Source organism: Peromyscus californicus, unplaced genomic scaffold (assembly GCF_007827085.1).
Source record: "Peromyscus californicus insignis strain IS unplaced genomic scaffold, ASM782708v3 Scaffold_6__1_contigs__length_162567912, whole genome shotgun sequence".
Classification (NCBI taxonomy): domain Eukaryota; kingdom Metazoa; phylum Chordata; class Mammalia; order Rodentia; family Cricetidae; genus Peromyscus; species Peromyscus californicus.
In genome coordinates, this window is record NW_026294584.1 from 87,825,670 (window position 1) to 87,853,289 (window position 27,620).

At 50.0% G+C, this 27,620-nt stretch overlaps 1 protein-coding gene across 10 annotated transcripts; it reads left to right on the forward strand.

The window, feature by feature from the left end:
* Positions 1 to 1,414: 1,414 nt before the first annotated feature.
* On the forward strand, positions 1,415 to 27,576 carry Capg (capping actin protein, gelsolin like). 10 transcript variants are annotated; one of them, XM_052719022.1, is made up of 12 exons: positions 1,420 to 1,467; positions 8,670 to 8,723; positions 10,979 to 11,038; positions 20,402 to 20,437; positions 20,605 to 20,777; positions 20,880 to 21,034; positions 21,229 to 21,396; positions 22,432 to 22,581; positions 22,906 to 22,998; positions 23,513 to 23,645; positions 25,839 to 25,927; positions 27,393 to 27,576. In XM_052719022.1, the coding sequence occupies exons 4-12, from the start codon at positions 20,415 to 20,417 to the stop codon at positions 27,456 to 27,458; spliced, it is 1,050 nt and encodes a 349-aa protein (XP_052574982.1). In that variant the 5' UTR covers positions 1,420 to 1,467; positions 8,670 to 8,723; positions 10,979 to 11,038; positions 20,402 to 20,414; the 3' UTR covers positions 27,459 to 27,576. The 10 variants fall into 10 exon arrangements, with proteins under 10 accessions (XP_052574980.1, XP_052574982.1, XP_052574979.1 ...); XM_052719023.1 differs by lacking the exon at positions 1,420 to 1,467 and adding an exon at positions 6,790 to 6,809; XM_052719017.1 differs by lacking the exon at positions 1,420 to 1,467 and adding an exon at positions 6,816 to 7,412.
* The last annotated feature ends 44 nt before the right edge of the window (positions 27,577 to 27,620 follow it).

A 27,620-nucleotide genomic window follows, 5' to 3' on the forward strand; every position in this document is an offset into this window, starting at 1 on the left:
CTCCCTTTCGCCGTCCACCCTCCGTGTGGTACTGGGGATTGAATCTGGGGTTTCACACATGCGAAATGAGCACTCTGCCCCTGGGCGGCAACCCATCTGTCAGTTCTGAAACCCAGGACAAACGGATAACTGAGGTGGCAGCCAGGTTCTCTCCGCATCCCTCAGTCCTCACCTGTCCCAGGGTGCTCTGGGCTGGCATACCCTGCCCTCTACCCAGAATCTTCCCCTGCTCTTCCCCCAGCTGCTCTTCCCTATGTAATGGAACCATTTTGGCTACTCCAGTCCCTTTTTGCCCTTTAGGCGTCTTGGTCTCCTGGCTCTCCCCTCTCCCACTTCTCACGCGGTCGGGCTCAGGGTCATGGTTCACTCTGGGTTTTCCAGATGTCTCGGCCCGTTTTCTCCCTCGTATCTACAGTAAACCTTCTCCTCCACCATAGCCAGGAGCGGCATGTCCTTCCTTTTCAGTTCTTTTTTTCATCCACCATCCTCTTTGCATGTCTGACTTTGAGACAGGGTTTCACGAAGTGTTCCAGGCAGGCCTTAAACTTGCAATCTTCTTGCCTCAGCCTCCTGAGAAACTGGGATTACAGGCCTGACTGACTGAAACATTTCTGTGACAGCCCAAAATAAAACAACTACAATAACCTCCCTCCAATAAAAAAATTAGTAATAAAAATAAATTCCAATAGCGGGAGCATGGGCCCTTCAAAGCTAGGGACTGGAGCAATGGCTGTCCCCAAACTTTTATATCATTTACCTCTCACCTCTAGTGGCAAAAGTCTATTTAAAATGATGGCTTTTCGTTTTGCTTTGCTTTTTTGGGGGGGCGGCGGGGGGTTGGGGGTGGGGGACACGATGACAGTCTCATCATGTAGCCCAAGCTGGACCTGAACTCAGGACCCTTATGCCGCAGCTTCCCAAATGTTGATTGTCTTAACAAAAGGACTCAGAACTCTAAGAAGTCTCTGAGAAATTTCCAGGCCTAGATGGACATGCGTGGAGACCACCGGGACCAATCAATACGAATTTCACCTTGCTACTGGAGGATGTGGGCAATCTACTCTGAGTTCTTCCTGGAGTCGATTCTAATTGCTTCACGACTAGCTGGAGTACTTCCAGGAAGTAGCTGCTCTCACCCTAGTAGCTGAAGAAGTGAGATCTTTCTCAACAGGGTCACGGCCACACCTTCCGAGCCTGTGTGACTTCTGGATCTACACTGACCATCAGGCATGTAGCTGTACAGGAAGCGTAAAAACTGAAAACGGGGTCGGAGACAGAAAGTCCAGGTGTTCCTGGCCACTGCGGTGTCTCTGCTCCCAATACAGGTGTAACCTGAGTCCCCACTGGGGAGCCAGAAATCAGCTGAGAAGAGACTCCAGGAGAGAGCAGCCCCAGGCGGAGGTGGAGGAAGTGGGGGCCTCAGCTCCGCTCATCCCGTCTATCTCGGTTTGCACTTGAAGGGTCTGGGTAAGTCCCTTCTCCAGCATCTCAGAGGCTCTTTGGGGCAACCTGGGAAGTTGGGACAAGAGCTGTGACACATGGGTTGTGGGCAGAGGCCTTTGAGAGAGGGGGTGCTTACGAGTGTCTTGGTTATTGCCCCCAAAGTAGCCTCTCATCCTGATGCCCAGGGTCAGGACCTCAGATCTCTGGGACCTACATTTAGGAGACAAGGAGGACCCAGGTCTTTCCTGGGTCTCTCCAGAGACTTGCAATCCATACACGGGCCCTCACAAGCTCCGAGCCGCTGCAGGGTCCGGGCGGACCCTCCCTCCTGTACAGGGAGTTAGCCAGGGCAATGCAGTCAGAGCCAAGGAGGCGCACTGTGTGCCTCCTATCGGCCCCCGCCAGCACCCATCACAGCCTGCACCAACAGTCTGTAGTCTGAAGCCAGCCTCCCCTCCCCGAAAGGATCGCCACCACACCTGCCAGACTCCACTTCCGGAGGAAAACACGGGCTCTAGGCCCCACCCAGCATCCCGCTACCTGCTGGGATTTGTAGTTGGTGGCATCGGGGCTGGCGCATGTGCGTGAGTGTGTAGTGTGTTTGTCTGACTTCACCCGGGGGGGGGGGGGGGGGGCTCGACCTGGGTTTGGTTGAGGCAGCATAGGTCCTGCCCTGCAGCCCACTGCCTGCTGGGACTTGTAGTTTGCAGCTTTTCTCCCTGGGCAACGGTGGGGGCCTTCCTGTTTGTGATCCTGGGCAAACTAAGGGACCAGACTCTAGGCGGGAGAAGCGGTAGGAGGGGCATTCTCTGGCAGGGTCTATCCCTTCTCCAGTAAGGCTTATCCTGGAGATACTGCCTGGCAAAAATGAATTAGGCCAAGGGTACTGTGTCTTTTCTGTTCTGTGATAATGGTATCCCGAAATAATGAACAATCCTGCCCAGGACTGGTTGTATACACAAGTTCATTATCTTTTAGGATTGATTGATAAATATTAATTTCATGAATTTGCTAACTACTTCACCAAGAAAGGCTTTACTCACCAAGAAATTGGTGAGACACACATTGCTCTTGAAGAACCAGTCTGCCTCCATCTTAGGCTTAAAAGCCATCTTATAATAAAGACAAACTAGGTTCATTCCTGTTTATGATTAAACCTCTGTCTCTCAAGGATTAGGCTGTGCCCCACCTGTGAGCTTAACTACAAATGGTTCTGGACTACCTGTTCCAGGAAATGGCAATCATGTCTTTGTTTGAAAAAGTTAATAACCATCTTGCAACCTTTGTTTCTAAAACGTTGTTATGGCTACCTTGTTATGATTGACTACCTGTTGTTAGGACCACCTTGCAATCATGTCTTCATTTCAGGAGGTCGTTAGGACTAACTTGTTACGTTTATGTTCTGCTCCTATAACCCCACCTATTTAGCTGGCCAAATCCCCCATTTGAAAACTCCCTACCCCTGAGCTATAAAGACCTTGTCTTCCTCAGGTCCAATGCTGACCTCTTGAACCCTGCCTTAGTGGGAGGCAGCCTGTGTACACGAATAAAAAAGCTTGCTTTAATTAATTGCTTACTTTGATTAATTTGGCCATGGTGATTTGGGTTGGTGGTCTTTCTCTTCCCATCTTTGGAATTAACACTCGTGTGTGTGAACACATTCGTGTGTGTGTGTGTGTGTGTGTGTGTGTGTGTGTGTGTGTGTGTGTTGTATGCGTTTTTGAAGGCCATATTAATGTCTTCTTCTTCTCCTCCTCCTCCTCCTCCTCCTCCTCCTCCTCCTCCTCCTCCTCCTTCTTTTTCTTCCTTCTCCTTCTCCTTCTCCTTCTCCTTCTTTGTTTATCCACCTTTCCAGGTAGGATTTCTTATTGAAATGAGCTCATCAGTTCACTAGACCCTTGTATTCTCCCCAAGCACTGGGATGTGGGCACTCACTGGCACCAGCTTTTTATGTGATCGCTGGGGATTGAGCTTGGTTCATCATGTTCGTACAGTAAGCGCTTTATGGAATAAACCATCTCCCTAGTCCCCACAGTTTGCTTTGAGGAACAAATAAATGGTTTTGTGTGGGGTTGAGGATATTTAATAAACTGTAAAGCACAGGGTATGTGAGGTGTTCACACCCAAATCAGAGTGTGGTATGTATATAGCTTGATGCTGGTAGGGGTCCTAGGTTGCCAAGAGGTTGCCAGGTACAATGTTTGGCAAGGGGGGTACTTACTATCTGCAGGTAAGGGTCTCTGGCTTCCAAGTACATTGTGAGAGAAGAGGGGTGTGCACATAGCCCAAACAGTGAGGAGTCCTAATTTGCTAAATGATTCCCTGTGCTTGTCCATCTCATCCGCATCAATGGGATTACAAGGTGCCATATCTGAACGCTTTTAAAACATGGGTTCTGCCCAGTCACGGTGGTGGCACACTCCTTAAATCCCAGCACTCAAGAGGCAGAGGCAGGCAGGTCTCTGAGTTCGAAGCCAGCCTGGTCTACAGAGCAAGTACCAGGACAGCCAGGGCTACACAGAGAAACCCTGTCTCAAAAACAACAACAACAAAAAAACCCAAACCACTCCCCCCTCAAAAAAAACAAACAGGGGCTGGAGAGATGGCTCAGAGGTTAAGAGCACTGACTGCTCTTCCAGAGGTCCTGAGTTCAATTCCCAGCAACCACATGGTGGCTCACAACCACTTGTGATGAGATCTGGTGCCCTCTTCTGGCCTGCAGTCATACATGCTGTATACATAATAAATAAATAAATCTTTAAAAAAAAAAAAAAAAAAAAAAAAAAAAAAAAAAAAAACAAACAGCCAAAAGTGGGTTCTGAGATGGAACTCAGGTCCTCATGCTTCCAAAGCAAGTGTTTTCTTGACTGAGGCAATCTCTCCAGCCCCATGTGGGGAGAGTTCATATTAGAGCTGTTAGATACTCCAGTCTTCCCTGTCAGGCCCTCAGTGAGGAAAGACAGTCTGCACTGTACCTCTGGATTGGAGTCAGGAGAGCCTTCATGCCACGGATGAGGAACGAAGGCTCAGAGAGGGCCACAGGTCAGGCTGGGCATGGTGGCTCCTGTTTGTAATCCTAGAACTTGGGAGGCTGAGGCAGGAGGATTGCAGTGAGTCTGAGGTCTGTCTGGGCTACAGTCACAGTCCGACACCTTGTTTCAAAAGATCAAACTACACAAAAGGGGGCTGGAGGGATGCTCAGCAGTTAAGAACACCGGCTGCTCTTGCAGAGGACCCGGGTTTGAGTCCCAGCACCCACGGCAGTTCACAACTGTCTGTGACTCCAATCCTTGGGGATGTGATGCCCTCTTCTGGCCTCCGCAGGCACTGGGTACACATGTGGTGCACAGATATATGTGCATATAAAACACCTATACACATAACATAAAAATTAAAAAAGGAATCTGGAGTGGTGGTCCCTAGCTGCAATCCCAGCACTTGGGAGGTCGAGGTAGAAGCATCAAGAGTTCAAGGTCGTTCTCGGCTACATAGAGAGTTCAAGGCCAACCTTATAGGACGCTCTGCTTCAAACATGACAGAAACAGGGGAGTGTGCCCAGTGGCTCAGTGGTAAAATGCTTGTTGCACAAACGTGAAAACATGATTTCGATCCCTAGCAGTCACGTAACAGCGGGCTTAGCAGCCCATGTTTGTAACTCCAGAGCTGTGGGAAGAGGTGGAGACAGTCGTTCCTAGCAGTTTGCTGGCCAGCCGAGCTCCAGGTTCTGTAAATACCGCATCTCACGATACCGGGGCTCAAAAATTAAGGGGGAGACGGGAGAGATGGCTCTGTGGGTAGGAGCATTTGTGACTCTTGCAGAGGACCTGGGTTCAGTGTCCAGCACCCACATCTCAGCTCATAGTGTCTGTAACTCCAGTTCTAGGGGATCCGATGTCCTCTTCTGACCTCCTTAGGCACCATGTATGTCTGTGCATGCATACAGGCAAAACACTCATACACATAAAATAAATAAAATCTAATTTTGAAAAATAAGTTACAGAGTAATAGAAGATACCTGGCATTGACCTTTGGCCTCCATACACACACGCCCACACACCTGCACATACATGAACATGTATAACATACACATAAACACACATATACACACAAAGTAAAAATTAAAACATATTCTCCCAAAATATCTAGAGAAGAGACTGTCACCCCAGCACTCTGTAGGCCAGCTTGGTCTACAGAGTAAGATCCAGGACAGGCACCAGAACTACACAGAGAAACCCTGTCTCGAAAAAACAAAAAACAAACAAACAAACAAAAAAACCAACAAAATTCCCTTGTTCAGAGAAAAAAGAAAAAAAAAAGACCCAACAACAGCAAATTAACCCACAAAACAGATCCTCCCGTGGCTCAGGGTCGCAGGGTCGCAGTCTCCTAGGTAGAAGTGTCAGGGTTTCTGTCCTTACTTTACGAGGGAGCAGACTGTCCCAATGTTTATCAAGTGGGGCGGTTCTGCAACACGGGAGTTTTGATCTCATCTGTTAAGACATTCAGTAAACTTTGTTTTTTTGGGTGTTGGTCCTGCTTAGCATATATGAAAGAGACCCGCCAGAGCTGCATGGTGATGCATGGTGATACCAGCCTGTAACCCCAGGATTCTGGAGGTGAAGCAGGAAGATCAGAAGTTCAAGGTCATCTACCGAGGCACCAGGAGTTTGGGTCAGCCTGAGCTATATAGAAATTTGTCTCAAAAGTTATAATTTTTTTCAGTGTTATTACTTCCTGGGTGCTATGCTGGGTGCTGACGTTACAGAGGAGACTTGACGTGGTTCCTGGCCCACGTGTGCAAACGGTGTGGTTGGTGAGGGAGGGACACACAAAAAAACCGGCCACAGTGACAGAACCTTCTGTGGTGAATGAGTCTGGCGTTTTGATAGGGATGTGGGTTACAGGGGTGTTGCATCTGTCAAAACTAGAAAACTTAAGTGGTGTGTGCCTGTAACCCTAGTCCTCAGAGGGCAGGGGCAGGCTGATCTCCATGGTTTACATAGAATGTTCCAGGCAGACATCGTGAGACCCTGTCTCAAAAAAAAAAGGTCTGGCACGGAGCCAGCTGTCTGCGGGTCCAGAAAGGTCCGTCTAACCTCAGTGGGATACGATTGCTTGAGTTGCCCAGCTGGCCAGGAACAAAGTCAGGGTGTGCATTATTTCAAACCCAGTCAGTGGGCCTCAGAGACTCCAATTCTGCTTGGCCTTGGCAACGTTGCTTCTCAGAAAACAAGGCCGTTTTGTCGACTGAGTCTGTGGGTGGGTTTGTGTGCCATGTTCTGGAGCCCAGGCAGAGACTGATGTAGACACTGGCTGGTCTGTTTGGCTGTGAATTAGAGAAAGGGGAGAGAGCTGCGTTGATGCAGGTCAGGCCAGTTACAATCCTGGTTCCCCTCTAATCCTCCTGAGAATTCATCTAAGTAAAGATGGAGGATCATTTGGGGGGAAAATTGCATTTATTTATTTCCTTGTGTGTGTGTGTCTGATCCTCCAAGTGCTGGGATTACAAGCATGTACTACCACGCCCGCCCGGTGTTTGTGGTGCTGGGGGTCAGATCCAAGGCTCCCTGCAGGCTAGGCGAGCACCCCATCAGCTGAGCTGCGTCCCTGGCCGGCGGCGATCACATTGAAGGCACCAAGTGGGTGCTCCAGGGAACTGCGGAGGTGGGAACCCTGATGGAGACCAGGGACCTATGGGTTGAATGGGAAGTGAAAGCTGCCCTCCTCGGCCTCAGTTTTCCCCTAGTATGCTGAACCTCAGCTTTCCTGGCCCTGGGGTCCCTACCAGGCCCCCAGTGCTGTCTCTAAGGACTCAGTTGCTGGAAGGGAAGGGAAGGGAAGCGCCCCCGGCCCAGGATCGCACCAGGCAGCTCCAGCCACTTAGCCATTCACGGTGACTCACTTCTCCCAGGGGGGTAGAGGCGTGGTCGCCGGCAAAACGACGGTGTCCAGAGCCACCAAACCCCTCGGTAAGTAAGTCGCGCTCTCGGGGATCTGTTCTCCGCGGCCCGAAGCTCCTACTTTGGGGTCCACAGGGGCTCTGTGGGTCCCGGGGCGCCCGGCTACCTATCACCTCCACACCTTCCTTAGGGGCGAAAGCTCTGCTGGATTTCGAGACTGGGCAGGTGGAGCCGGCAAAGCACTGTCCCAATCATGTGGGACAAACTTGAAGCAGGGAACTGGGGGGTAGGGCGGAACAGAAGTGGGGTGGGGGTGAGGGTGGGGGTACCAACCTGAGTTTTAAAAAGAACAAATTCCTTGTTTTCCCGTTATAACTTCGTTGGTTTGGTTTTTTTTTGAAACGGTGTCTCCTGTAGCCCAGACTTCCTTAAACTCCCATAAAGCCAAAGATGACGTCAAACCTCCGATTCTCTTGTAATCTTCCAAGTGCTGGGATTACGGGTGTGAACCACCACACTTTAATTAACCACACTCAGCAAGTCTTTCTTTCGACGTCATTAAGTTATGTGTATTCTGTCTGAGTGTGGGTTTGTGCGTCCAAGTTAGAAGGGCAGCGGATCCCTTGGAGCTGCAGTTACGGGTGCTTGTGAGGGGCCTGATGTGGGTGCTGGGAACTGAAATCGGATCCTCTTGGAAGGGCTGTGAGCGCTCTTAACCACTGAACCACAGCTCCAGCCCCTGCAACTTTCTTTCTTTGTTTCTTTGTTTCTTCCTTTCTTTTTTTTCCTTTTAAAATATATTTTTCTTCCTGTGGTGAAAGGAGCCTCCTAGCTCCAGCGTAGTGAGCAGTGACTTTCATTCATCTTTGTCCCCTGGAGTGTACATAGGGTCTCAGTCTAAGAGCCAGCTGGGTTCTGCACTAGTGCGGCCCAGACCCATAGATCTGGGCATTCCCTGAGGGGGTTGGTGTGAGCGGGAGGGGATCCCTGGCTTAGCTTTCTCTCCACAGCGCCCTCCCACTCAGCTTGGGAAGGGATGGAGATTGCTGCAGTGGGTGCTGGCCACTTTTACCAGGGCCCCAGTAAATCATGTCAGCAGTGTTTACAGTCACTGACAGAGAGAACCAGCTCCTATAATGTGTCCTCTGACCTACACCCTCAAGCCATAATATATACATGCCACCTCCTAAATAAATGAATGAATAAATAAATAAATAAATGTAATTTTTTAAAAAAAGAGTGCAGATTTAGTGAACACTCAATATTTGCTCATTAATTGTAGCATCTTGTTTAACCTTCACTTTTATCTGTGTGCCCACTTTACAGATTGGACACGAGGAGGCTCCAAGAAGTTGGATCTGACCTACGGAGGTACTGCTGGTAAGTTGTAAAGTGTGACACACACACACACACACACACACACACACACACACACACACACTTGTATGTAGCCAAGGATTGAACTTTTGATCTTCTGGCCTCTACCTCCAAGTGCTGGGGGCTGTAGGCATGTCTCACTGCTCCAACTTCTAGAGTGTGATCTCTCTTTCCACCATGTGGGTCTTGGGAATCGGACCCAGGTCTTCAGGCTTGGTGGCCGAGTGTCTTTCCCAGCTGAGCAGTCTCCCTGGTCATCATCTTTATCCCATGCTATGATCCATCTCAGGGCTTCATGGACGCTGTGTGAACACTCTACTAACTGAACTGTACCTCCAGTCCTCAAGGCACACTCCTAACCTTTCTGCCAAGGTCTCTGCCCTGCCTGTGGTTCTGGGATCTCATCTCAGACTACCCTGTTTTTAAGGCTGTCATTTGGCCATGGAGACCCCTAGGTGCCAACTATAAGCTGTGTTCTTTTCTTGAAACTATTATTTATTTTTATCTGTATGTCTGTACACAGTTGTGGGTACCTAGTGCTTGAGGTGACCGGAAGAGTGCATCCCCTGGGACTGGAGTTGTAGATAGTTGTGAGCCTCCATGTGGGTGCTGGGAATGGAAACTGAGTCCTCTTAACCACCGAGCCACCTCTACAGCCCCCATTCTGTCCTTTTACTTGGTAGGTTCTGGGGATTGAACTCTGGTCATCAGCAAGTGCTTTTACCCACTGAACCATACCACTGACTCCATTTAAAGTCTAGAGAAAACGTTTCATTCTTGTTCTGGTGGTATTTGTCACCCAGAAGCCACACATCTGGATGGCATAGTGGTGCACATCTGTAATCCCAGCACTCAGAAGATGGAGAGATGGAGACAGGAGGATCCAAAGTTGGAGGCCAGCTTGGGCTATGTATCGAGGCTCTGTCTCAAACAAACAAGCAAATACCAACTCCCCACATCCACTCAGTACTCTGTTTTCTCCAGGCTTCCCCCTAGCAGCCCTACATTAGATTGGTCTGGTGGTCGGATACTTGGGAAGGCTTGCTTCTGCTCCTGTTGTATGATCAAGGCCAGAGCCTTGACTCTGAATGCTGAGTCCTACCTGGAACTGGCTGTTGACCAACACTCTTCCAGGACAGGCCTGCCAGAGTCCCTGGGCACTGAGCCACCCAAGTGTGGCTGCCCACTGGGTGCTTACTCTCCAGGACTTCACACAGATTCTGCTCTTCCTTCCTCTAGGGCAAATGGTTCTCAACCTGTGGGTCACGACTTCTTTGACAAACTTACATTACGATTCATAACAGTAGCAAAATTACAGTTATGAAGTAACAGCAAAAATAATTTTATGGCCAGGCAGTGGTGGCGCACGCCTTTAGTCCCAGCACTCGGGAGGCAGAGCCAGGCAGATCTCTGTGAGTTCGAGGCCAGCGTGGTCTATAGAGCGAGATCCAGGACAGGCTCCAAAACTACACAGAGAAACCTTGTCTCAAAAAAAACCCCCAAAAAACCCAAAAACAAAAAACAAAAAAAAATTACGGTGGATGTGTGTGTGTCACCACAACATGAGGAGCTGTATTAAAGGACTGAAGTATTGGGAAGGTTGAGAACCACTGCTCTAGAGACTCAAAAGGGAATCACAGCCTCCTTGGCTCAGCCTCCTGCTTCCTTCGTGACTTCGAGCTGTAACCCAGGGTCCTTCATGGAGCCAGCAAATTAGACCGGATTGAGTATGTACTATCTTTCCATGACTGGGTGAAAGGAGAGATGGTTGCCTTGGGTTCAGCCTGAAACCTTCTGCCCTCTGTCTGTTCTTTTTTCTTTGAGACATGGTTTTGTTCTGTGATTCTGGCTGGCTTGATCATGCTTATTTGCTTCTTATTTATTTATTTATTTTTTAGGAGGTCCACAGGGATTCCAGGATCTTATATACCCTGGGCTGCCTTTGAACTCTCTCTCTTTTTTTTTTAAATTTATTTATTTATGTATAGTGTTCTGTCTGCATGTATGCCAGAAAAGGGCACCAGATCTTATTGTAGATGATTGTGAGCCACCATGTGGTTGCTGGGAATTGAACTCAGGACCTTTGGAACAGCAGCCAGTGCTCTTAACCTCTGAGCCATCTCTCCAGTCCAGCTTTGAACTCTCTATGTAGCCAAACTTCTGATTCTCCAGTCTCTGCCTGACAAATGCTGGTTTTACAGGTGTGTGCCACCGCATCCCGCTGGCTGGCCACGCTAATTTCTATTGATGTCTCCTAGATCTCCAGTGCCCAGACTGGGAGACTGTGGACATTTGGTAAATGAGCAGCAGACTGAGAGGTAGTGTATGTTTTCATTATTTATTTATGTATTTATTTTGGTTTCTTGAGACGTTTTTTCTGTGTAGTCCTGGCTGTCCTGGACCTCAATTCGTAGTTTTGGCTGGCCTTGAACTCAGAGATCCACCTCCTTTACCTCCTGCATGCTGGGATCAAAGCCATGAGCCACCACGACCAGCTGAGGGGATAGTCTTTGAGTATTCCGGGCACTGAGAGACCACTTTAAATGTGTCAAGGTACCTGGCATGATACTTTGGTCCAGGGAATCCTAGTGCTCAGGAAGCAGAGACAGGCCTCATAAATTTGAGGCCAACCTGGGCTACATATTGACTTTCATAACAGCTTGGGCTCCAAAGTAAGACGTCTCAGTAACAAACCAACAGATAGACAAACAGACAACAACCAAACAAACAGCTGGGCATGGTGGCGCACACCTGTAATCCCAGCACTCAGGAGACAAGAGAATCAGTTCAAGGCCAGCTTGAGCTGCGTCGTCATTTAGAGGCTAGCCTTGGCTACATCTCAAAAATAAAACGAAATATCAAAATGAAAACATACACACTTCCAAACCAACCAGAATGTGTCAGGTCCCCAAACCACTCTCTTGGAACTTCGCTTCAAAAAAGAAAAAAAATTAAAAAAAAAATCACATGTGCCGGGCGGTGGTGGCGCACGCCTTTAATCCCAGCACTCGGGAGGCAGAGCCAGGCGGATCTCTGTGAGTTCGAGGCCAGCCTGGGCTACCAAGTGAGTTCCAGGAAAGGCGCAAAGCTACACAGAGAAACCCTGTCTCGAAAAACCAAAAAAAAAAAAAAAAAAAAAAAAAAAAAAAAAAAAAATCACATGTACTCAGGGTGATGAGACTAATTAGTCAGGGGGAGGAGGAAAAAGAAGTACAGAGCCAGTGACCCAACCCAGGAAATGTGACTAAGCAGCCACAGGGGTGTGCAGGGGGTGTGCAGCTTCTGTCTGGGCAGTGGAACGCGCTTCCCTCGCCTGCTCGCGGACTGGTGAGTGGAACGGGGCTTTCCTCGTTGGTCTGACTCGAAAGTGTTCAGAACTTGCCTTGCCTGAGGCCGCAGTGATGAGACTGTGGTGGACCCCAGCCTCCCAGTAGCTGAGGAACAGCTTTGGCTTGCTCTCCTGAGTCCTTGGACCTCAGAGCACTGAGCCTTCCCTTGGGTGGGGCGGGTGGGTGGGACAAGCCAGTGGAGAAGAGGGAAGTGAGAAGCTCGGGTGGAGGGGCCTGAGAGGAGTTTGAGAAGAGAAGGCCTGTGGAGAGGTAAATGTGGTTGGGGCTTCTACAGATGGGCTAGCTGGACCCTCTTGGGTGGATAGGGAGGGCTGGCTGCTAGGGTCTGGGAACAGTCAGGAATGATGTCCCCAGGCATAAGTCAGGCTTGGATCATTATCTGATGCAGTTCTGTAGCTGCAGAGGCTGGGGATGTGTTCCAGCTGCAGGGATGTGTTCCAGCTGCAGCGGAGGAGCCAGGAGGTCTGGGCTCATCCTGGTCTGTAGGAGGTGCTGTCAGACCTGAGAGATTCCCCAAAGGCCTGTCAGGAGGTGGATTCAGATCTGGCAGTGCCTATCCCCAAGATAGTACTGTCCTAGGTCTAGACAACTGGGCTGGAGGGCCTTGGGAAGAAGCAGGGTAGGTCCAGCTACTTGAGGGGCGTTCAGACAGCCCCCAGCCGAGGGTCATCCGGGGAACGGTATGGAGAAAGATGAAGGTAGAATCGGAGATGTGGGGAGTGGGATCTGCTTTGGTGTGTGGGGAAAGAGCATTGTCCTGGGTGTCCGGAGCCACTGCTGTCCCGACTTCTAAGGAGCATGGGCCACAGTCCAGAAAGTCCCGTGCTTTCTCAAATGGACAGGTCACTCCCTCCCTAGGGTTGGTGCTGTTTCAGTTCACAGTTAACGGCACAGATAGGGACTGTGAGGGGAAGTGACCTGTTGAGAATCAGAGTCCAGGCCAGGCGGTGGTGGCGCACGCCTTTAATCCCAACACTCGGGAGGCAGAGCCAGGCGGATCTCTGTGAGTTCGAGGCCAGCCTGGGCTACCAAGTGAGTTCCAGGACAGGCGCAAAGCTACACAGAGAAACCCTGTCTTGAAAAACCAAAAAAAAAAAAAAAAAAAAAAAAAGAGAATCAGAGTCCAAGGGGGACGAAAGTGGCCCTGGTTTTCCTCAGTACTGGGTCACTGGTGCACAATTAGGTCAAGCATGTTGAAGGTAGGAGTAATCCCCCAGTGTGTCCTTAAAGATACTCTAAGGATTAGCCAGCAGGGCACACATCCTCTCCCACCACCCAGGACAGTCTGATGGGTCCCTTTGCCCTCTGCCTTTCTGCCTTAGGCAGCTCCAGGCAGTCCCCCAATGTTGAGATCCTAGGCTATCCCTCTGGTTTAACTAGTGCCCCCAATATTGAGATCCTAGGCTATCCCTCTGGTTTAACTAGTGCCCCCAATGTTGAGATCCTAGGCTATCCCTCTGGTTTAACTAGTGCCCCCAATGTTGAGATCCTAGGCTATCCCTCTGGTTTAACTAGTGCCCCCAATGTTGAGATCCTAGGCTATCCCTCTGGTTTATCTAGTCCCATAACAGGCTCAGCAAATCAAGGCAATTGAACACATCCTTTGGACAGGACCAAGTGTGCCCAAAGGTCCTTAGGCAAACTACTTCCTGCTCCAAAGGTGCTTGATAGCCTCAGGGAGAGAACCAGTCCCTAAAACTCATCACGCGGCGGCCTAGTACGGGAAAAGGAGTCTTCAGCAGAGGTGACCGGCTATAGTGTAGCTCGGTGGTAGAGCGTTTTCTAGCTGTGCCCCCTGGCCTTGGGTTTGGTTCCCAGCATTCCTGCCACTCCCAAAGTTGGAAGATATAAAAGAGGCTGCCTGCGAAGTGGTGAGTTCCCCACCATCAGAAGCATTCAAGACGAGGACGACCAAGGGTGCCCTAGAAGAGGTGTCTGTTCTATGTGCTATGAGGTCTATCTAAGCACTAACGCTCCTTCTAATGCTGGTCTGTGATTATGTGACTGTCTTGCATGGCGGAAGTTGGTCTGTGGTTTCATTGGATGTGATGGCTCCCCACTTCCCTGAGCCCTCTAGCTAGGCCACAAGGCAGACTGTTCTTCCTCTCTTGCCTCCCCTCCTGCAGCCTGCCCAGTGCTGAGCCCCCAGCACAGATCTCGAATGAATGGAAGTGAATAGACTGTCATGGACGCTTGAGGGATGGGGTATCAGGTGTGCCCCTGCTGTTGTTGGCCCGGGGAAGAAGGTGGGGTGTGCTCTAAGCCTGAGGGGCTGGGAAAACTCCCGCAGAAGCTAAGGTGCGGGATCATCCTCAGATAGCTAGGGTTGATGCGTGCCCACAGGGATGCAAGGCTGAGACACATGCAGGAGGAAGCTTGAGGAGCCATGGGACCGGGTCAAAGGTCCAAAAGCAGGAGACAGGGATGGAAGGCTGTTTGCCGGGGAAGCCCCATCCCCAGGGAAGCCTGAACACAAGGCAAAACCAGGAGCTGATAAGGGGCAGTGGGAGGTTCATCAGTGGGAGCTGATGGGGGCTTCTCTCACTGCCACCCAGCCTCCACCCATGCAGGCTGGTTTCAGCTACCCCAGTGTCCCTCATGCACCCCACTTCTCTACCCTTAGGAGTGGGAATTGAACTTAGAACCTCCACATGCTTGGCAAGCACTGTACCACGGAGCTGTACCCCAGCCCTCTTTCTACTTTTTGTCTTGAGATTGGCCTCATTATGTTGCACAGGCGGGCCTTGAACACACTCTGTATTGTCTGGTCTTAAACTTCTAATATGTCTGCCTCAGTTTACCAACTAGTTGGAATTCTAGGCTTGTACCAGCCTGCCTAGCTTTGTCGGGAGGTTGTTGGTTTTTTGTTGTTGTTTGTTTTATTTTGTTTTTTCGAGACAAAGTTTCTCTGTGTAACAGAGCTGGCTGGCCTGGAACTCTCTCTGTAGAGCAGGCTGGGCTTGAACTCACAGAGATCTGCCTGCCTCTGTCTTCTCTGGTAGGTCTGAAGGTGTGCACCACCACATCTGGCTGTCAGGAGTTTTAAAAGCCTTCCTCTCCTTTGAAGCTCTCGTGTAGCAGGCGTTAAATTATGCTCTTCTCCCAGACCTCACACACTAGGAAGATCACTTTGAACATCTATTCGAAACACTTCCAGATAGATAGTGGAGGCAGAGTCTCCTGGCCTATGCACTGATGCTGTTAAAGAAAACTTAGGGGCTGGGGATGTAGCTGCTGGTGGAGTTCTACCTAACATGCACACAGACCTGGGTTCGATTCCCTAGCTCTGCATAAACCGAGCCTGGTAGTAGTACATGCTGGTGATCCAGTAATGCAATTAAATCACTACCAGTCTACAGAAATGGCTTAATGATTATAGGAATTTCTTGGGGGATTAACTCACAATACAGGAAGCTCACAGTTCAGAAAATAGGGATTGAGGTACGGTCCGGCGCTGCTGTCCGGAGAGCTCTGCCCTGATCCACACCAGCATCCAAGACCACGAGGTAGCGAAGAGAGCAAGCACTTATATATTGTCCCAGGTCTTAAGGGGTCCCCATCTGGGCCACGCCCCAGTGGGGAGGGCTGGTACCTAGCAGTTACCTGCTGCCTCACTAGGGGCGGTGCTTCAGGGCACTGACAACCACCCCTACAAACCAGCACTGGGGAGGTGGAGGCAGGAGGATCAGAAGTTCAAGGTCACCCTTGGCTACCTAGTGAATTCAAGACCAGATTGAGCTACAAGAGACCCTATCCTAAAAGAAAAAAGGAAAAAACCTGTTCCCTGATACTTGATACCATAAGGAAGGCTTTAACGGGACTGTCACTGTAAGCACAGGAGCCACAGCACCAAGGCCTTGCAGTGTGGGAGAAAGACTAGTCTCAACACACACTGCAGTGTGAGCAAACAAGGCTTTCCTAGTCAAGGAGCTAGGTAAGGGTCAGTGCATGGAAAGTTACTAAAAGGAAGCGCCAGCGGGGAGGGAGGTTCTGCCAAACTTACCTAACCGGATTCTTGTGAAGATAGCCTGGATGATCAGACACCATGGGGGGGATGGTGCAGGTTGAGGAACCAGATCGAGATTAAAGGATTATGGGATATGGATTATGGGGACTTGCAGCTAAACTGATGTTTCAGGGATCTCTGGCAGAAACTGGATTTTGCAAGGAAGTACAGAGAAAGGTCTAGAAGGTCCAGAGGGAGTAATGGAGTTTAGCCAGAGTCTTTGCATTTCTGTAAGGTGCCTGGTTACTTTTTTTACATTTGTTATTTATTTGTGTGTATATGTATGTGTGCATGTACCATGGCATGCATGCAGAGGTCAGAGGACAACTCTAGGAAGCTGCTGCCCTCCTCCATCCTGTGGTTCCTGCGGATGGAACTAAAGACGTTAGACTTGTCAGCAAGCACCTTTACCACTGAGCCATCCTGCCAGTCCTGAGGAGGTAGTTGTAATGAACCTCTAGGATCGTGAAGGAGCAGACAGCCGAACCGACCCCCTCATCAGAACCCGGCAGTGACTTGGAGTGGAGGGCACTTGATTGAGTTACGGCCCAGTTTCTCATTTTGGTAACACAGAACTAAAAGCAATGATGTTGTGGGCTCAGCCTAGCTTATTCCTGAGCTTGGGTTTGGGGCAGACGCATTAGTTCCTACTGACTCACAGGCTGGGCTGCCCACAGCAGGGGATGTGGTCACACCCCATGGAGTATGGGGGAAGTGTCACGGTGAAAAAAATGCCTTCCTCTGTTTGGGAGGTTGGTAATGAAAAAGGACAGTGGTAACTCGGCTGGCAATTCACATGTCTCACCACAGCTCTGCTTCCTGAGCAGACTCAACCCTCACCGCTGACCCAGCCACCCTTCAGAGAGTCTCCTTCGCCCTCCTGCAACTCTAGGCTGCAGGGCCTGCTTGCTACCCTCGCCCTCCGTGTCCCACAGGGTACCTCTTCCAACAGCTCACCAGGTGGAAGCATGCACTGAATTAAGTGCTGGTGACATATGCTCTCTTCTTTTAAAAGCCTTAAAACAAACAAACAAACAAGCAAGCAAACAGAAAACCTTAGGCCTGAGACGTGGCTCAGTGGGTAGGGAGCACCTGCTGCCAGGGCTGACTGCCTGAGACGTGGCTCTGTGGGTAGGGAGCACTTGCTGCCAGGGCTGACTGCCTGAGATGTAGCTCTGTGGGTAGGGAGCACTTGCTGCCAGGGCTGACGGCCTGAGTTTGATCCCCAGAACTCACATGGCGGAAGGGAAAGCCAATTCTTTTGTCACACTTATTTACTTACTTAGTGTGTGTACATGTACACTCGAGCACACATGTGCATGTGCCACAGTATATATGTGGAGGTCAAAAAAGACACCAGCCACTGACGGAAAGAAATAAAAGGGCGGGTGAAGTTGTTATGACTGTATTTTTCTGAAATTAAAAAAATATGGGGTATATTAACAACAATAACAACAGCTTGCCTTTTGCATTCTCCCTATACTACAATTTCTTTTGTCCAAGAAATATTTCCTCCACTGACTTACCAAACAAAGATGGTGTTCATCACTCTGGAACTGGAAGATTCTGGGAACATAGAAGGGTAGCTAACGCTGAGGATGAGTACAGTTCTCCTGGAAGAGAATTGCCTAGGAGGGATAAAGTCCCAAGAAGGTTTTGTTTTTAGTAGATTTAAAGAGTAAAAACTCTGCTTAAGGACCTCCCCCTCCCCCCCTTCTCTCTCCTTCTCCCTGGCTGGCTTGGAACCCACTATGTAGACCAGGCTGGCCTTGGATTTACGGAGATCCACCTGCCTCTGCTTCCGAGTGCTGGGATTAAAGCTGTTCCACCTCGCCCAGATCTCTCTCCTTTCTCACAGGGTCCCATGGATCCCAAGCTGACCTCAAATACTTTGAGGATGATCTTGAACTCTTGCCTCCACCCTCCCTCCAGTGCTGGGGTTACAGTTTATAAACTGTATCATGCCCAGTTTATAAACTGCTGGGGATTTGAACCCAGGACTTCATGCATGCTAGGCAAGTACTCTGCCAATGAAGCCACATCTCCAGTCCTTTCTCTGTTGCTTCTCTATTTCTTTAGATATTAGATTAACAAATACAGTCGTTGTTGGTCTGAGTCTGTATACATTTGTGCACGGTGTAAACATGGAGGTCAGAGGGCAGCCTCTGGCCGTCTGTTTCCTCCTCCGCCTTCACTTGGGTTCTGAGATCAAACTCAGTTCATCAGACTTGTGCACCAGCGCCTTACCCACTGGGCTGTGACCGGGCACCTTTACCCACCGGGCTGTGTCATAGGTACTTTTACCCACCTAGCTGTTGAAGCACGATCCTAATTATTCTTAAATATAAAAACGAGGGGTCAGATATCGAGGGTGAAAGCTGAAAAATCAGAGAAGCAGAGCAGCAGCCACTGGACTTCTTACCTCTACGAAATCTCAGATTGAATGGGGGATCCTGTGTCAAGTGAGCCGAGACCCTGTCTCCACCTGCTTTATATTCCTGTCTCTACCTCCCTAGTGCTGGGATTAAAGACGTGCACCACCACCCCCGGCTCTGTTTCTCCTTTAGACTGGTTCAATCTCATGTAGCCCAGGGCAGCCTTGAACTCCTGACCTTCCCGCTTCATCCTCCCAAGTGCTGGGATTAAAGGTGTGTGCCACCACCGCCTGGCCTCCAAGGCTAACTAGTGGCTAGCTCCGTCCTCTGATCTCCAGGCAAGCTTTATTTGTCAGAACACAAACAAAACATCACACAGCACACTGTGTCACAGGCCCCTTGTTTTTTCCCTTCCTTTCTTCCTTTTTCTTTTTCCACGTGGTATCTTGTAGCCCAGGTTGGCTTTGAATTCACTAGGTAGCCAAGGATGGCCTTGAACTTCTGACTCTCCTGCTTCTGGAATGTCGGTTTGGCTGGTGTGCACTGTCACACCAGGCATTTTCTGTTGTTGTTTTAAGACAGTTTCACATAGCCCAGGCTAGCCTGGAACCAGAACGTCCCTGAGTGTCTGAACTTTCTGCCTGCCCCTTCCCATTGCTGGGATTACAGTTGTGTCTGCTGTCATAGTAGGCATTTCCTTTTCTTTCTCTTTTTTTCTTTTAGTTTTTGAGGCAGGGTCTCCTTGTGCAGGCCAGGCTGGCCTAAAACTCATGATTCCCCTGGCCTGGTCTCCCATGTGCTGAGATTGCAAGCCTGAGCTAGCATGTTTGGCTTACTTTTAAAAAGATGTATTTATTTTTATTTTAATGTGTATGGGTAGTTTTGCCTGCATGTACGTGTGTGCACCATGAGCATGTAGTACCTCTGGAGGCCAGAAGGGGGTGTTTAGCTCCCAGAAGTGGAGCCTGGATGGTTGTTGGCTGCTGGGAACTGAACTCAGGTCCTCTGCAAGAGTAACAAGAGGTCTTAATCGCCGGGCCATCTCTGCAGCACCAGCTGGCTTATTATTTTGTTTGTTTATTCTAAATCACGAATGGATGTAAAGTTTTGCTAAGCACTTTCTGTATACACATTGATATGAATATCCATAAGGATACACTAATATCACATATACTTGTTAATGTGGTATATTATATTGATACAAATATCCATATGAATATATTAATATCATATATACTTGTTAATGGGGTATATTGTATTGACATAAATATCCATATGGATATATTAAATATATATTAATCACATATATTTGTTAATGAGGTGTATTATATTGGTTAAGTTCGAATGTTGGACTAACTTTACATCCACAACATAAACATCATTTGGTCACTAAGTTTTGTATTTTTTAATTAAAAAAATTTTATTTTGTAAATATTTTCTTTTTCTATTTGTGTGTGTGTGTTGCTTGTGCACGTTTGCACGTGTGTGTAGGTCCAATAGCGTGTGTGTGGATATGCATGTGGAGGCCCAGGGTCGATGTCAGGGCTCTTCCAACGTCATTCCTCGTCTTATTCATTGAGGCAGGATCTCTTAATCAAACCCAGAGCTTGCCGATGTGGCTAGTTTTGCTCTTCAGGTTGCTTTGGGGATCCTCTGTCTCTGTCCTCTGAGGCTAGAATTGCAAGCGGACAGCCCACCCAACATTTATGTGGATTCTGAGGACTCGAACTCTGCTCCTCACACCTGCCATGCAAGGCTTTAGCCATCGAGCATCACCTCAGCCCCAGGTCATCCTCAGCTACTTGCGGGCTGTGAGGACAACCCAGGCTACCTAAGACTGCACATTCCAAAATCCAAAGGGAGAATACTTGGTTGACTGGAAGGCTCCCCCGGACCAGTGAGAGAGCTGGTTGTTGTGACCCTTGTGGTAATCATGGCTTCTCTTTTCAGGTCTGCAAACAGCATGTACACACCCATCCCTCAGAGGTAGGTAGTGCTCCCCACCGTCTTTTCTCTCTTCCTTCCTCACTTCCCAGGGCTGCTCCTCACTCACTGCTCTCACTGTACCCAGACCTCAGTCTCCAGGCCTGCCCAAGTCTCTGTGCTCGAGCCCCCTCCCCACGGAGTCCACTACCAACCATCTCTTCCCACAGTGGCTCTCCATTCCCAGCCTCGGTCCAAGACCCAGGTCTACACATCTGGCGTGTGGAGAAGCTGAAGCCGGTGCCCATAGCACGAGAGAACCATGGCATCTTCTTCTCTGGGGATTCCTACCTGGTGCTTCACAATGGCCCGGAAGAGGCCTCCCATTTGCACCTGTGGATAGGTAAAGGGGTTGGAATGGTGTCTGCGCGGGTTTGGCCACGGCGAGGGATGGAGGTTGCAGTGGGTCTCAGGGACCTTGCCTGTCACCCCACATTCATCCTAGGCCAACAATCATCCCGGGACGAGCAGGGGGCCTGTGCCGTGCTGGCCGTGCACCTCAACACTCTGCTGGGGGAGCGGCCCGTGCAGCACCGTGAGGTTCAAGGGAATGAGTCCGACCTCTTCATGAGCTACTTCCCACGTGGCCTCAAGTACCAGGTGAGAACCACCTCCAGGCCCTCATTCCCAGGGCTTTTCTTGGAATCAGTTCCTGTTTCTGGCTGTTCTTATCCTTCTCAAGGCCTGGGCGCCCTCGGGGATCGGTTTCCACCTCCCTTCATCTCCTAGTGCGATGGAGTGCGGAAGGCTCTGGGTGCCTATGGGGCCACTCAGGCCGGTTTTCTGGGCTGCAGGAAGGTGGTGTGGAGTCGGCATTTCACAAGACAACCTCGGGGGCCACCCCAGCAGCCATCAAAAAGCTCTACCAGGTCAAGGGGAAGAAGAACATCCGTGCCACCGAGAGGGCGCTGAGCTGGGACAGCTTCAACACTGGGGACTGCTTCATCCTGGACCTGGGTCAGGTGGGTAGGTGGCTGAGACTGCGCAGTGTGCCAGCACCGTGCTTTAAGACAGGCTGGGAGGCCGGGGAGATGGAGGAGTGAGAAGGTAGACCCCGTGTTCTGGTGAAGTGTTCCATCCGTGAGAAGACATCCAGCCAGCCAGCCCTTAGGGACCTATACGGATTATTTCCCAGCAGCACACAGGCTCTACTGTCCTCAGATGCTCCAACCTCATAAATACAGTACCTGTACATAACTCACATGTTTCCTCCCCTCCGGTTCCAGGCATGTCCAATCGATGGCCATTGGCCGCATGTAGTCCATGGTATATAAATGGGGCTCAACAGAAAGCTTTAAACTGTCTTCAAACAGGTTTATGGTTTTTTTTGAATTTTTTTTGTAATTTGATTACATTTTTAAAAAAATTATGTCTGTGTCTGTGTGGGGGGCATGTATAAGAGACTGTAGATACCAGCAGAGGCCAGGAGAGGGGGTTGGAGTTGGAGTTACAGGCAGTTGTGAGCTGCCCATTGTGGGTGCTTAGAATACAGGTCCCCTGGAGGAGAATATATATATACACACACACATATACACACACTCTTGGCCACTGAGCCATCTCTCCAGCTCCAGGAGATAATTTATACACAAGATTAAAAAAAAAAAAGCTTAAATATATGATGATAAGTGATGTGGAGATGGCATACGGGCAAGAAGCACTCTTTAAAATTTTTTTTTTCTTTGAAAGCTGGGCAGTGTGGTGCATGCTTTTAATCCCAACACCTGAGAGGCAGAGGTGGGAGGATCTCCAAGTTAGAGCCTAGCCTGGTCTACAATAAAGTTCTAGGATAGCCAGGGCTACACAGAGAGACCCTGTCTGAGAAAAACAAAAAAAGATAATTTTTCTTTTAGATTTATTTTGTCTGTATGAGTGTTTTGCCTGCATGGATATATGCACACTGGCACTGCCTTCTTGCTTGCCCTGCCTGTGGGGACAGTTTTTCAGTGGGGGTATGACACAGGCAACCGGCTGTGATGGGCCTGTCTGATTCCCTGCAGAACATCTTCACCTGGTGCGGTGGAAAGTCCAACATCCTGGAACGGAACAAGGCGAGGGACTTGGCCCTGGCCATCAGGGACAGCGAGCGGCAGGGCAAGGCCCAGGTGGAGATTATCACCGATGGAGAGGAGCCAGCCGAGATGATTCAGGTCGGGGACACTGGGGTGGGCAGCGGGGAGATGCAGCCAAGAGAGACAGTGATGAGCCGGGATTATGAAGGTGGCTGATAGAGGCTGACAGGGGCTATCTGGGGCCCTACTCAGCCCTGTGATGGCTCATGGGGTACCTTTGTGTGATGGGGATAAGGGGTTCCTCTGAGTGGGTACAGCCTTGGGGCCAGAGACTGTCTGGTGGGTGGGCTGGACCCATCACTTTACCAAGTCTTAGCTTAGTGAAGGACACAGGTGGCCCTGGACGTGGTGATTTGGAAAATTCGGGTGCAGAAGCCCCAGTAATCCTGTCTGGCTCCGCAGGTTCTGGGCCCCAAGCCTGCTCTGAAGGAGGGTAACCCTGAGGAAGACCTCACAGCTGACCAGACCAACGCCCAGGCTGCGGCCCTGTATAAGGTGGGCACTTCAGGCCTGCTGGGGACCAACTAGGCATCTGCCGCTGTCAAGGCCATGGAGCTGAAGGGAGGAGGCGGCTGTGGGAAGGCTGGGCCGGGAATCAGGTAGGTTTGTAGGGGTTGGAGGAGAGATGGGTGGGAAGCAGGCAGATGGGCAGCCCTCTGAGGAGGTAAATGGTATTCACTTCCGGCCGGCCCATTGGTGAAGGTTGAAAGCTAATGCTAAGCGTGCCTTGGTTTGAACCCTGGGCAGTTAGTTGTAATGTGAGGTCACCTCTTTCCCTAAGGGAGCCGTGGCTTCTGAACTGCATCTGACAGACAAGAGAGAGGCTGTCTGAAGTTAGCCTTTGGGGAGCCCTCTTCCCACCTGCTTCTTGGAACTGTTGGGAGAGGCAACTGGGTAACTTCATTCACAGTGAGGGCCAGTGTGAGTGTGTGAGTGTGTGTGTGTGTGTGTGTGTGTGTGTGTGTGTGTGTGTGTGTGTGTGACACTGGCGGCTGTCCTTCCTCCCCAGGTCTCTGATGCCACTGGACAGATGAACCTGACCAAGGTAGCCGATTCCAGCCCCTTTGCCTCTGCACTGCTGATTCCAGATGACTGCTTTGTTCTGGACAATGGGCTCTGTGGCAAAATCTACATCTGGAAGGGTATGTGCTCCTCGGTGTGAGCCTGGGGGCCCTGCAGCTGCCATGGGGGCCCTGAAGCCAGCAAGCTCAGCCATTTTGAAAATCTCAGCCGGCCTCGGAACTCCAGGGGCCTCTTCAGTACTTTGCTGGGTCCATCCCAGAGAGTCAGACTGACCAGGTCCAGGTTGGAGCCTGAGCGTGTATGTGTTTAACATGTTCCCAGGGCAGGCCTGTGGGGCTCCAGGGACCACACTTTGAGAACTCTCTCGGCAGTCTCCAGGCCTTCAGGGCTCTGGGGTGCCTGACTTTGAGGTAAATCTTAGATGGGCTTAGTAGCACTTTATGTCGTGTGTGGTAAACTTGTGGGCCGTGCTTTGTCAAGAGATTGTGTCTGCTGGAGAGAGAAAGGTTGCTTGCTTTTGTGTGTGCCACGGCTGCCTGGCTTTCCTTCTTTCTTTCTTGTTTTCTCTTCCTCTCCTCTCCTTCCCTCCCCCCGACCCCCGTTGCCACATGCCTATGGGTACCCAAGGGGGCCAGAGGGCATCAGATCCCTTGGAGCTGAAGTTAAGAACAGTTATGAGCCTCCTGATATGGGTGCTGGGAACTGAACTCTGGTCCTTTGCAAAAGTAGCAAGTGCTCTTAACCACTGAGCCTTTCCAGCCCTTTCCCTTTCTTTTTTGAGATAAGGTCTCATATAGCCCAGGCTGGCCTCTGACTTGTTATGTAGCCAAGGATGACCTTGAACTCCTGATCCTCATGCCTCCATCTCCCGAGTGCTGGGATTACAGGCATGCACTACCATGCCTGATTTTCTCTGGTGCTGGGGTTAGAACCAGGGCATGCTGGGTAAATAGTCTACAGACTGAGCTACATCTCTTGCCCTGGGGCTGTCTTTTCCTTCCTGCAGAGGCGCCATATACCATAGAGTCAATGCTGAGACTCCAGAGTCTGTAGTCCCCAAGAAAGGAATCATTATAGGAAAAGAAGTCGTGGGGCAGGAAGCTTGGGAGGTGGGAGACAAGTGCCCATGGATGCCAGAACAGTGAGTCAGTTACAGAGGAAGGACACAGACACTCCATAGTTCACAAGATTTTAATATCGGCCGGAGAGCCAACCACCACGCTTGGCTCTGTTTCCATGTCAAAATGCCTTCAGCTTGAATCACAGTTTGTGTCCCAGTGATTGCCAACATAAAGGCCTACATAAATGATTGCCTACATTGTCTATATTGTGGATTCTGGGTGATCTTCAGTCTTTTAAACACTTCATCAGCAAGCATGTTGGCTTTTGACCTTGTGGGAGTCCGTTTGCCTCTGTAAGAAATTTTACTCTGCATCCTATTTAGTTTCACAAAAAAAAGTTTTGATAACAGAATGGTGTTACCTGTAACACTGTACTCACACAGGAGGTGAGGGGCTCCGGGGAAGGGTGAGGCCCTGGCCACAGAGTTTCTTTTGTATTTTGTGTGTCTTTTTCTTACATGTATGTCTGAGAATCATGTGTGTGCAGTGTCCTCAGAAGCCAGAAGGCAGCATTGGATCCCCTGGAACTGGAATTACAGGTGGTTGTGAGTGCCAAGTGGATGCTGGGAATTGAACTCAGGTCCTCTGCAAGAGAACCAAGTGCTCTTAACTGCCGAGCCATTGCCCCGGCCCACTGGCCTTACAGTGTGATGTCTAGGAGGAAGCTTTTTCTTCCTAAAAGATGGCTTGGTCAGGGCCAAAAGATTCTGCTGATCCAGGCAGAAGCTTTAATTAATTGATTAATTAATTAATCAATTAATTAATTAAATCTTAGCTTAGAGCTGCCAGCTTTCTGGAAAAAGAATTAAGGGCATGACTTCATACTCTAAGGGGCCCTCAGTATTCTTGGGTATGCTGAGTACATTTGTTTAAAAAAAAAACAAAACCAATACTGTCAGGCATTCTGTGGACCCCTAAAATTTCCTCAGGAAAATGGGGTAGAGACTGGAGACTCTCTGCCCCTTCCAGTGTCCCACGCAGCCCAGGATGACTGTGAACTCCCTATGTAGCTGAAGACATGAAGACGGTTCGGAGCCTCCTGCCTCCACTTCCCCAGTGCAGGGCTTACAAGTGGTCTTCTGTGGTGTTGGGGACAGAAGGCGGAGCTTCACACACGCTGGGAGGGCGAGCCCTCTCCCGTGGCTGCACCCCATCCTCTTCTCCTGCTGAAATCTTGTTCCTATGTTCCAGGGCGAAAAGCTAATGAGAAGGAGAGGCAGGCAGCCCTCCAAGTGGCCGATGGCTTCATCTCTCGGATGAGATATTCCCCAAACACTCAGGTGAGGACAAAACCATGTCCCCCACCTCCTCCTGGCACCTTCCTGTGGCTCCCTACCCCGAGACCGGATGAGAACAGGGCAGCTCAGGAGTTGGGAGCAGACTTGCCTGCCTCAGACCAGTTAGGTGGAAAAGCCTTTTCAGTCCTTCAGCATTAAAAACAACAACAAAAACTCCAAACTTATTTTCAAAGAGAATCCTGGGAGCCTGAGGGACAGGGCATGTCACTGGGGGGCTGTGTCTGTCCGCAGCCACTGGTACCCCTTTTAGTCCCAGCACAGTGGCTACACAAGATATTCTCATCTTGTCTCTCTCCATATGGGTCTCATGTAGCCCAGGCTGGCCTCAGACTGTCTATGTAGCTAAGGATGACCTTGAACTTCTCATTTTCTGGCCTCTACTTCCCAGTTTCTAGGATTATAGGTGTGGGTCACACCTGGTTTAAGTGGTGCTGGGAATTGAACCCAGGGCTTTGTGTGTGGCTAGCATGCCCTGTACCAGTTGGGCTTGATCCTCAGCTCTCTCTTCCCCCTTTCGGGACAGTGTCTCACTCTGTTGCTCAGATTGGCTTAGAACTCACTGTGTATCCCCAGCTGGCCTGAAATCACAGCAATTCTCCTGCCTCAGCCTCTCACGTGCTGAGATGACAGGTGTGAGTCACCGTGCCCTGCTCAGAAGTTCTGACATAGAAATTCTGGTACAGCTGATGTCTAACTGGTGGCATCTGCCTAACTGAGTGCCCCAGTCCTTGAAGGAGCGTTCCCTCAGCCTGTGTCCTGTGACCTTGTAACCTTCGTCTTCTCAGGACTGGCTTAGAGTGTTGGCGGTCTCTCTCTCGCCTGGTGTTACAGGGCCTTTGTCTTCTTGAATGAAAGAATTTAGTCAAAAGACAGGCAGTCTGAGCTAAAGTTTATTCAGCAAATTCACACAAAGAAACAGTCCAAAGAGACTGGAGTGCCCTGTCCCCATGGTGGGGAGCTGCCCCTGGGTTCTGCATTGTGGATACTGAAAACAATTTTATGAATATTTGTGAGGTGGGTGGTATATTCATGGGATAAAGTGGTCCTTTTCCCTCCTAAATCACGACGGACCAGATATCCCTTTAGAGTATTTCTTCCCATAATCCTCTAGAAAACCCCACAAAAGTGTGTATATGTGTGGGGGGCTATCGAAAACCACAGTTCAGGTGATATTAGTGATCATGTGTCACTTGAAGATGCAAGCCTTTCGGTCGATGACATGCCCTTGCACCTCAGGCCCTGACGTAGCGAGACAACCTAACTGTAGGGCCATGACAAGATTTAACTGGAAAGGAACATTCTCTCAGGGACATGGCTGCCAAGGCACAGCTGACATTTGCTTTGGTTACGTCCTACCCAACTCTGCCGACCCGTCAGGGTATCCCTTGTCCTCCTCCTCAGCAGCAGAGGTGGGCAGCCCGTGAGCCAAGCTTTTCTCCCACTGCAGGTGGAGATTCTGCCCCAGGGCCGAGAGAGTCCCATCTTCAAGCAATTCTTCAAGGACTGGAAGTGAGGGTGGGTGTGCCCGGCCCTGCTCTCCTGCCTGCCACCACCTGCCTGCTTGTTCCCGGCTTGCTGAGTCAGCACAGAGGTGCCCTCTGGATGCTCAATAAAAGTGACACATTCCCGTTCCCAGCTCTCTCCCAGGGCGCTCGCCCTGGGCTGACTTTGTCCC